General features: G+C 46.0%; 1 protein-coding gene across 1 annotated transcript; it reads right to left on the bottom strand.

The window, feature by feature from the left end:
• Nucleotides 1–3118: 3118 nt before the first annotated feature.
• On the bottom strand, nucleotides 3119–10095 carry ZNF879 (zinc finger protein 879). The gene is made up of 5 exons (XM_084760946.1): nucleotides 9879–10095; nucleotides 8940–9006; nucleotides 7418–7544; nucleotides 6890–6985; nucleotides 3119–4797 (listed from the first exon to the last, which is right to left on the bottom strand). The coding sequence occupies exons 2-5, from the start codon at nucleotides 8970–8972 to the stop codon at nucleotides 3383–3385; spliced, it is 1671 nt and encodes a 556-aa protein (XP_084617072.1). The 5' UTR covers nucleotides 8973–9006; nucleotides 9879–10095; the 3' UTR covers nucleotides 3119–3382.
• Nucleotides 10096–10952: the final 857 nt, after the last annotated feature.

Genomic DNA, 10952 nt, shown 5'->3' with positions numbered 1-10952 from the left:
TCTCTCTGACTACACTTCCCAGAAAGCACCGGGACCAGGCGACCTACAAAGCTGAGGGGGCTGTAACGGTATCTTTGGTACAGTCTGGTTACTGTAGAAGCTGTAGCCTAAGGCTTTGTGAGTGCACTGCAAACCTGGCGGGGCTCTCTCAGGCAGCCCTCAGACTTGTATGCTAGGCTGGCTACGTGACGTGACCGGAATTTAGAGTCTAGGAGCAGGGACCCTTCCCACCCCACCCCCACCCCCGACAAGTACCAGGCTAGCCTGACTGACTACATTTGGGGTTTCAGAACAGCCAGGGCTGCATAGCTAGACTTATGTCAAGAAACAAAATACTCTAGGAAAATCTGTGTAGCTCACACCACTAATGATAGTTTAAACTATTTTAACGTGTACAATACACAGAAAACGGTGTGCATAGGTATCGTTTCAGGATTTTTGCTTTTGTTTTGTGACAAAGGCCTTGATATGGAACCCAGGATGGCTTCAGAGGCAGAATTAATCAATTAATAATAGATTGAATGCACATATTCCACATACTTAACATTTTGATTTTTTTTTTTAATCTGGCTAGCTGGTAAATCCTAAAAATCAATTGCCATTTGGTTGGAACAGATAGCAAAAGTCTTTGAGAGATGCTAAGCATCGCTATCCTCTAGTTTTGTTTTTGTTTGTTTGCTTTTGCTTTTAAGGCATATATAATGTTAAACTCTCTGGAGTATCTTTCTGATGTGGAAAATCACCTGGAAGCTGGTGGGGGTCATCTTTTTGTGCCCCGTGTAAACGTTATCTTTGTATGTTCAAATGCTGAGTTCTGTGCCAGCAGAGAGCTGAGGACAGCCTGGACTTTGGTAGGGTTAAGCATCACCTGTCTCAATATTTTGTAAACTCCCTCCAACACCTTCTGATTGGTTTAATCAGAGCTGACCAGCCAGCAGCATAGACGGGACTTCCAGCAGAGAGAGGAACTCTGGGAAAGAATCCTCTGGGGCACAGGAAAAGTTTCACCAGCCAGACGCAGAGGAACAAACAGGGTGCCGGGACTGAGAATGAGGAAAGCTAACAAGCCAGGTGGCAGAACGAAGATTAACATAAAAGGGTTAATTTAATTAGAACTAGTTGGGAACCAGCCTAAGCTGGGCCAAACATTACTACTTAATAAAAGGTCTCCTTTTCGTCATTCATGGGAGCTCGCAGTCCAAAGAAAGTCCCATTAATAATTGGCGCCCAGACATTTATAGGAAGAAGAAAACCAGCAGTGAGGTTGTTTAAATAGCCCCACATAGCTGAAGTGAGGCACTCTCAGCAGCCATAGGCTGTGGGGTAAAAATCCCAGTTCTACCATGTGTTGCCTCTCCGGTATTACTGGCCACAGAGGCTCCTATAACGTCATAATCTGCCTAAGTTTTTGTCTCTATGTTTTTTTGGGGGTGGTGGGGGTGGTGGGGTGGTGGATGGTTTGGTTTGGTTTCATTTTTGCATTTAAGAACTAAATGGAAGTCCCGGTTACTATATCTCATACTTTAGTTTCAGAACATGGAGAAATCAGGCTTGGACCGAGCTGCAACAGTGTATAGTGCTGAAAAGCACCGTGCATGCTGCCGTGGGAAACTTGATACCAATACCAATAGACTTGAAACCAGGGCTTAGCTATGGGCACCACATCGTGTGTTGATGCCAGTAGCATGCCAGCAAGGGTGATCTCACTGATAAACAGTAACAGATCTATTATGGGTGCAGCCAGTATTTTCCATTTTCATTTAAAGCCTGCTCCACGGGAGAAACCTATTTTTCAGGGCAAAACCTGTGGCTGGGGAGCTCCTACTCCCCAGTGGGGAGGCTACTGCTATTATTTTATCTAATATGTTTTATATGCTTTCAAAACATTTGTGATTATGGACATAGATTACCACTGCTGTTAACATTGGTTGTGGGAGAAAACTTTTTTTTAAGTGTGTGTATGTGTGTGTGTGTGTGTGTGTATGTGTGTGTGTGCACATGTGAGTATAGATGCCCATGGAAGCCAGAAGCCTTGGATCCCCTGGAGCTGAAGTTACAGGAAGTTATGAACCACCCAACATGGGTGCTGGGAACAGAACTGCGGTCTTCTGCAAGAACAGTACACTCCCTGCACCATGGGATTGTCATACCTCCTGGCCTGGGAAACACCCCCGCACCATGGTGTCACAACTGGTCACGGTACTGAGACTAAGGACTGCTGCTCTGGCATAGTGACCCAATGCTCAGCCAGATGGAAGAAAATAATCAGAAATCCGTATCACTCCTAGACACAGGGAGCATTGCAGAAGAGGCACAGTGAGGGGAGGGGTAGTGCTACATGCTTCGAACTTTGAACGCAAAGAGGAAAAAGGAGGCTCACAAGACTCAGGAAACGCACAGGCTTAAGAAGCTTAAGAAGCAGCACACAATTGCTTCCGGGAACACAAGGAAGCAGGCGTAGCTTGGGGCCAAGAGTTGTGCTCTCTGTGGCTACTAAACTGTGACGTAATTTCTCATTTCTAACTCTCTCTCTCTCTCTCTCTCTCTCTCTCTCTCTCTCTCTCTCTGTGTGTGTGTGTGTGTGTGTGTGTGTGTGTGTGTGTGTGTGTCTGTGTGTATAAATTAAATTTCAAAAGCATTTGTCTGAAGAACCTTTACTTCACAATTTAATACAGCAAAGGTAATTACGTTCTGAGAAAAACAAGTAAAGACACCATGCATCTTGTGACTTAAAGTGCCTTCAGGTTTGAATCCGAGGTGGTAAATGGGAAGACAACGCAAAGGGCGGAACACCTGCATAGCTCACAGGGGGATTTTCTTCTCAGGCCAGTGACTTAGAGAAAGGAAAAATGAACCAAAAGTTTTAACAATAAACAAGAACTTGTTTCCAGACTATTAAAAAACAAACTTTAGTGAGCGTGAGGTAGCTACACATTATCTATGGAGATTTCTTATTCTTTCTAATCCAGATGTTTTGCATTAACACTTAAAGGCAATGTCCAACATAGATCCTGGACTCATCTGAAGGCTGGTGACTTTATGGCTGCACTTTTACTTAAATCAACAGGTTCCCAGTGGTGGTACAAAAGCTGCTGGCTGTGAAGTCTGCATTACTAGAAAAAAAAATATTAAGCCTTCAATCTTAGTGTCAACTTTGTTGTCAGCCAAAGTTCCGTGTGGACAACATTCTGTATGTTTTCCAAACACTTGCCGATTTATACTGCATCACAAATGCCTGCTCTTTGCTGAAGTCTAACTGGCTGCTCACCCCCAACTAACTACCACTCATCCCTTTCTCCCCCGGAGGAATTCTGTTACAGTCAGTATGGAATGAATGTCTCAAAGCAGATTTGCCACATGCGTTTGACTTAACTGGTTTTTCTCAATAATGAGTCTTCTGGTGGTTGGCAAGAGACGAGCTTTGACTGAAAGCTTTCCCACAGGCTTTGCATTTATAAGGCTTTTCTCCTGTGTGAGTCCTCATATGTGTCATGAGCGAGGAACTCTGTCTGAAGGCTTTCCCACATACTTTACAGTTAAACGGCTTCTCTCCAGTGTGGATTCTCTGATGCTGAATCAGGGCTGAGCTTTGGTTGAAGGCTTTTTCACAGTCATTGCATTTATAAGGTTTCTCACCAGTATGGATTTTTCGGTGAGTATTGACTGCTGAGTGGGAACTGAAAGCTTTCCCACATTCCTTACAATGGTAAGGTTTCTCTCCCGTGTGGATTCTGTGGTGGATGTTAAGCCGTGAGAGCCAGGAAAAAGCCTTTCCACATTCATCGCACTTGTACGGCTTCTCTCCCGTGTGGATTCTCTGATGTTGGGTAAGTGCTGAGCTTTGGCTGAAGGCTTTCCCGCATTCCTTGCATGCGTACGGCTTCTCTCCAGTGTGAATTCTCTGATGGATAGTCAAGGCCGAGTGGTAGCTGAACACTTTGCCACACACGTTACAGAGAAAGGGCTTCTCTCCCGTATGGATACGGTGGTGTCTGCTTAGCCGCGATATTGACGTGAAGGCCTTCCCACACTGGCTGCACTCATATGGCTTCTCCCCAGTGTGAATTCTATGATGCTGAATAAGAGATGAGCACTGAGTAAAGGCTCTCCCACACTCACTACACTTGTAAGGCTTTTCTCCAGTGTGGATCCGTTGGTGATTATTAAGGGATGAGCTGCCTTTGAAGGTTTTGCCACATTCCTTGCATTCATAGGGTCTCTCCCCAGTGTGCATCCTCTGATGCCCGATGAGAGAGGTGGTGAAGCTGAAAGCCTTCCCACAGTCACTACATGTGTACGGTTTTTCTCCGGTGTGCACTCTCAGGTGCTGGGTTAGCGACGAGCTCTGGCTGAAAGCCTTCCGACATTCCTGGCATTTGTAGAGCTTCTCTCCAGTATGAATCCTCTGATGTTTGCTCAGGGAAGAACTGTGGAGAAAGACTTTCCCACAGATATTACACTTATAAAACTTGTGCATTGTGTTGACTCCTAGCTGTTTAAGTAGGACTGAGTAGTGCTGGGAGCGGGGCTTTCTTCCTCTGGAAACAATTCCAGGTCTCCTAGAAAATGGAGACTGTATCCCAGGATTTCTCACACGTTCCATCTCTTGTGTATAGTCTTTTCTAACAGAAAGCAGCATCTCACTGAAAAGTCTGTTCCTTTTCCCTCGCTCTAACTGTTCCTCATTTGCATACGTTTTTCCCAATGTGGAGTCAAAAAAATCCTCAACTCTCTGGTTTTTCAAGGCTTCTTTATTTTCTTCTTTGGAAACTATGGGTTCGAACCAGCTCTTCCATCCTAAGATAAACAAAATGTAAGCAACTCTTACACTGGGAATAAAGGAAGCTGATGTCCAACTACATGAGCACAGGTAACAAATCCGAACTCAGAATCTTAGCAAAGGTTAGGAATAAGGACGAAGGAGAAGTAGGGACATCAGATGGCAGCTCTCCCAGTAGGAGGGGGTGCCAGTCTTGATTTAGCAACAAAGCCTGTGTTACCAGGTGATTCTGAGCACAGCTTGTGTTGCTATTCAGCTGCACCACTCAGGTCAGCTGCCAGTACTTAATCCCAAAAGAAAAGGGCAGGGAGGAAGAAGAGACAGGGAAGAAGAAAAGGAAGAGGAGGAGCCTCTACCCCACAAGAGCTCTGTGAAATGGTATCAGTACCAGCAGTGGTACTCTGGCCCTTGTTGGAGTGCTACTGCTGTACTGAGCATTCCCTCAATAGACCATGCACAGGCCAGTTCCTGGCAATAGCCAGGCAAGGGCCAGCTTTCATTCAATAGTCAAGTAACCAAACTGCCAAAGATGTAACTAGGGCCTTATGAAAAGTGTATAAGAAACAAAGCGAAGCAGTGTGTAATGGGGGTAACTATGCTGCTATTTAAACTGGCTGATAAGAAGACGACATTAAAGATAAAATCTAGGGCCCAAGATGGCTGGGTGGGCAAAGGCTGCCAAGCCCAACACCTTTAGTTCAATCCTAAGACTAGAGTAGTAGAAGGAAAGCACTGAGTCCAAAAGCTGTCCTCTGAGCGCCACACTCACTCTGTGGCTCAGCCCCCAGTCACCCTCCTGCACAAAATAAATACATCGGTGTTTAAAAAAAAAAAAGATAAGGTACTGGAGAGATGGCTCAGTGGTTAAGAGCACTGGTTGCCCTTCCAGAGGTCCTGAGTTCAATTCCCAGCAACCACACTGTGGTTAACAACCATCTGTAATGTGATCTGTTGCCCTCTTCTGGTATGCATGAAGACAGTGTACTCATATACATAAAATAAATAAATCTTTTTTAAAAAAGAGATAAAATTTAAATAAGGGCCAGGATACTAAGAAATGAATTAACTGATTCAAAAGAAATGGATATATTTTTGTAAAAAAGCTTTCATCCTCTTGATTTTAAAAGAGGTTACCTGTACAGAAAATGAGGGGTAGAATCAGAGAGAGGACTTGTTATCAACACTCACTGCTCAAAGCACAGTGGAGCCAAGTGTGGACACTGCTGCTGGGGAGAAAGAAATCTTAATGCTAGAATTCTACTGTAAAACCTATGTCTAAAGGAGAGAAAAAAGAACTCAGACACACACACACACACACACACACACACACACACACACACAAACAACAACAACAACAACAACAACAAAACATAAAAAGCAGCTTGATAGCACTTGTTTGTTATCTGGGTCAGCTGGAGTTAGTAACGTTTCATCCCTTGTAAAGCTCTGTTAAAGATTTCTGTAAAATATCCCTCGCTCTTTCCCCATAAGTCTCTGTTATTCAATACATACAGAGCAAAAGCCCTTTGCGAGGGACACATACAAGCACAGGGACAGACATATTCTTAAGACAGCATTCAGGCAGGCACAGATTTAAACTCATACGATAGACAAATTACACACAGCAGAGCTGGAAAACAAAGAAAGGAGAGAACTCAAATCTGGGCTTGTTCTTGGTAAAACTACTCCGAGGGGAAGTGCTCTGATTCAACACCAACACATTTTGGGTACTCTAGCTTATTACTAATGCATTTAAGTGAAAGGTGGAATGGGGATACAGTAGGGTCATGAAAGCTGTGCTCAAACCACTAAAACGAAGCAAGTTATTAGCGCAGTGAAAGGAAAGGGAAGGATAGCAGAATCAAGGATGCTGAACATTTGATACACGTTACCCCGTAGCACACGCTCTCAAATGACAAAAGGTGTTTGACAAAGAGCAACCAGATGGACCCGGAGACCAGAAACAGAGAGGAGACATGACCTTCTCAGCAACCCCCGTTGGCACATCAAAGGAGGTCCCTGGCCAGTGTCTTCTGAGCATAATCCCCATATTGTGCCCAGGCAGGTAGGAAAGGCCAAGTTCAAAGGCCTGATCTCTCTGCCACTTACCTAGGTAGACACCGTGAAGCGTTCCACTTTCCACCGTCTGGAGGTTTTCTGCTTGCTCTAAATGAGAAATGACCTTTGGCTTGGAAAATGGAATCCCTGTCCATGAATAAGAAGACATGAGTGGCCATGCTGACCCCGAGGTCCAGCCCACGTAGAAAAGAGGTAGGGGTCCGGCACACAGGGGGAGAAGCTTGGCTTAGAAGGAAGCCGAAAACTGGGCTCCTACAGGCTGTCCAGAGGCAGCCTCGGGATGTAAGCCGGGGCTCTGGCTTGGCGCTCCTCCTGGTGGGACAGCTTAGGGGACCCAGAGCAACAGAGCTGGGGTTGGGGAGACAGGAAAAACACAACAAAAGATACCCTTGGTCAACTCAGCCATGCTTCTGGACTTCTCAGAATAGGCAAGGGTAAGAGCAGCCATGACTGAGCCCATCCACAAGCCAAACCTAGGCAGACCCTGCACACGTCCTCCCAGGCAGGGCAGGGTCCCGTGCGTCCACGCGGAGCCCTCACCCCAGGGAGTCTCCTCACCCAGCGAGGCCAGGTTGCTGTAGTTCTCCAGCATCACCTCGCGGTACAGGCTTCTCTGGGCAGCGTCCAGGTGCAACCACTCGTCCTGGCTGAAGGACACGGCCACATCCCTGAACGTCACGGGCTCCTGAAACAGCAAACCCATTCCTGCTCACCCCAGACCATGCCCATAGACAGCAAGACTGAGAAGCAAGCCTATGAGGGTTTTGGGTATTCCAATCCAAGCAAGCACTTCTGGACAAGAACTTCATTACCCAGCATGCATTCATGTATATAGTAAGTGACACACTTGCCCTCAGAAAGCCCAAACACAGCACCCTTGTCTTAGGGTTTACATTGCTGAGATAAAACACTATGCCCAAAAGGCAACTTGGGGAGGAAAGGGTTTATTTGGCCTCCCTTTCCACAACACTGTTCATCAACGAACTGGTACCCATGTCTTTCTTTGAGAGAATCATGACAGATGCTAATATAATAATAGCCTCCATGGGCTCCTTACAAAGTGAAATAAGCTCGGCTAATCAAGTACCAAAGGAGGGCTGGGCATGGTGGCGCACACCTTTAATCCCAGCACTCAGGAGGCAGAGGCAGGCAGATCACTGTGAATTCAAGGCCAGCCTGATCTGCAAAGCAAGTCTAGGACAGCCAGGGCTACACAGAAACCCTGTCTCAAAGAAATAAAACAAGCAAACAAGTACCAAATGAGGATGGTTTGCATTATCAGGAATTTTGCATGGGGACGAATCTAAATAAACAAAACTCAAACCTATGAGTTGCTGTTCTCTGCTTCGGCATTCATGCTCTATAACCTTTGGGTGTAGCCCTGAATCACTTCTAGAGATTAGAAGGAAGGTAGATACGAGTGTGCAGGTAGGGGCTGGTGGCGGGGCAAAGCTCTATTGTTGAATCTTAGCTTTATGGCAACAGGCTATCAGAGCTGGTGACCGTGATGAGAGCTGTGAGAAGGAGAGCAGCCTTACAACCAGACCACAAGACCTCAAGTAGGTTAACATACACAGGGGAGGCAGGGCTGAGGATCTTTCCACTAATTAAAAGGGCTAAGTGGAAAACGATATTAAAAGCTGTGGCTGATACCCTACGTGCTGATTCCATCTCTCGGACAGGACAGTCTATTCTGCCTCTGCAAGTAAATTCCTACTCTAATAAAATCCTGTTTGCTGAAGCTCTTTGTGTGTCTTGTTGAAATCTTCTCCAAAAGAGTGCAAGAACCAGGAGACTCTACAACGGCCTCTGCTAGATAAATGGGTTGGGGATGGAGGGGTTGGGGGTTGGTGACGGAAGGCAGTTAAAACTCCTGGTCATTGGCTGCTATTTGATCAATGGAGACACTACTTGGAAGTTGGTCTGAGGCAAAGGAAGTACTTTTCCTTCAGGAGTTAGGGCTTCACCTTTCAGCAGTTTCTGTTCTTTCTTGGGCTCTGAAGCTTAAGAAAGGGTGATATAAAATTGCCCCCTTCTACAGCCTGAAGGCAGCTCAAGAAAAGAAGTGGCCTTTACTCACCTGAACCCGGATTGGCAGCAACCTCTTGGCCATTTTCCTCTCTCTGTCGCTCCTCCTGAGAAGACACCTGAGGCAGAGCAAGAAGCTGTGAGGCTTACTCTTCCTGGCTGCTCTCCAGCCCTCACTGGGCCAGGCCAGGTTAGAATCCAGTAGATGGGCATCTAGGCAGCCCAGCCTCCCCAAGCCAGAGTGAACTTGGGCATGGCCACCAAAGCCAGAAGTAGGCAACATGCACACGATGATACTGGGCCTGTGACCTTTTCACTAGAGATTATGAATAATGATAAACTGAACCAAACAGTTAAAGCTATCAAGTTCATTAGCGAGGTGAAAGTCACAACCATGTGCAGCTTGTGGAAGCAAGTGAAAAGGCATAAATATTCCACACATCTGCACTTGGACATTGCAAGTGAAATAAACCACTGCAGAATGCATGCCCTTTTCAGACTCCACCAGCTAGAAATTAGTCCCCCTTTCCTCGTGGGTGTTTGCTTCTGGTCAAAAGAATTGCAAAAGTTGCTTAAATTAACAAGAATGAACACACACACACACACACGCTCAAGAGACAGCATCACTAATCAGAACAACACACACACACACACACACACACACACACACACACACACACACACACACTCAAGAAACAGCATCACTAGCCAGAACTGAACTTAAATTTTAGAGAAAAGGGGCTGGAGGTACAGCTCATGTAGAGCGCATATTAACAAGTCTTGGGCTACATGCCTAGCATCCTTGCTCTCCTTCCCAACAGTAAAACCTTAGAGCAGAGGAACAGAACTTCACCAAAAAAGAATACGGAGTGTGGGATTCACTTTAGGACACTGTCCAACACAGAAGACTGACAAATGAATAAACAAAGTATCAGCTCCGGGAATGGAAAGGCTGCAGGTGCTCTGCTCAAGGCCGCCCAGACTCGCTAACCTGAAGCCGGTGAAGGCTTCCTTGACTGTTGCTCCAGCTGCGGGACCGGAGCGATCTGGAGTCACGGCCCAAGGGCCTGCACCTCCTGCCGAGGCCTCTGAGTGCTCTCACCGGGATCCCAGCCCTACCAGTAGCCTCGCAGCCACACCAGCTCTGCCCAATAAACCCAATAAACCCCATAAACCCCAACGCCCAGAACTGGTACCGTTAAGCTCAACTGCGCGTGCGCGCGAGCCACCTTCTCCTCCCCCTCCCGTCCCAATCGCAGACTACATTTCCCAGAAGGCACTGCGGCATCCACACCCCCCCCCCCCTACCGTGCCCGAGTGGAAGATTGGTGCTTTAAAGGCTTGAGGGTGAGCTTTTCAGTTGCCACCAGCTCTCAGGCTTTTGTGCTCGTTTCATAATTACAATGGTCATACTACTAAAAAGGGCAAAGTGAGTGTGCGTTAACAATGTAAGGCGCTGGCTGCTTAGTTTCAGATATTTAAAGGACTGTCTTCTTTCATTTTTTAATAAAAAATTATGTTTTTTGTATCCTACAAAAGATACATAACACAATTTTTCACTGCTGACACTACTTCAATATTAAGCAAATAAACTGCCATATTAGCTATTACTGCCACTGGCAGCCCAGATTTTCAGGGAAAGCAGAAAGGTAGAAATAAAATTTATTCATTATTCGAGTTAGCTCTTTTCATAAAATTGTGTGTCTGTCTTTGTCCAATGTAAATGTTCTGAAGACTGACAATTCAACCTCAATTAGATACAAATTATCTCCTCTGGGTAACAATGAACACAAAGAGCTTCTTAAAGAAGTCCACCGCAGGGACTTTAAGATAAGACTGGCGCCTGAAAGGAAGAAAGCCAGCAAAAGGCTTTATCACAGTGTCCCAGGAGCCAACTGGAAGGGCTTCTGCTATCCCAAGGAGGGAGGATTTCATCATCAGAAGATTCTGCAAAGGTCTGAGAGCCACCAGAAGCTGTAAGATGCCTGCCAACACTCAACAGAAGGAATGGAACACCGCTCACCAACAGACAAACATTCAATATACACGCTAAAACATGCCACTT

Source organism: Acomys minous (genome assembly GCF_964271855.1).
Source record: "Acomys minous genome assembly, chromosome: 16".
Taxonomy (NCBI): domain Eukaryota; kingdom Metazoa; phylum Chordata; class Mammalia; order Rodentia; family Muridae; genus Acomys; species Acomys minous.
Note: the sequence above shows the minus strand (reverse complement) of the source record. Positions and strands in the feature narration are given on the sequence as shown.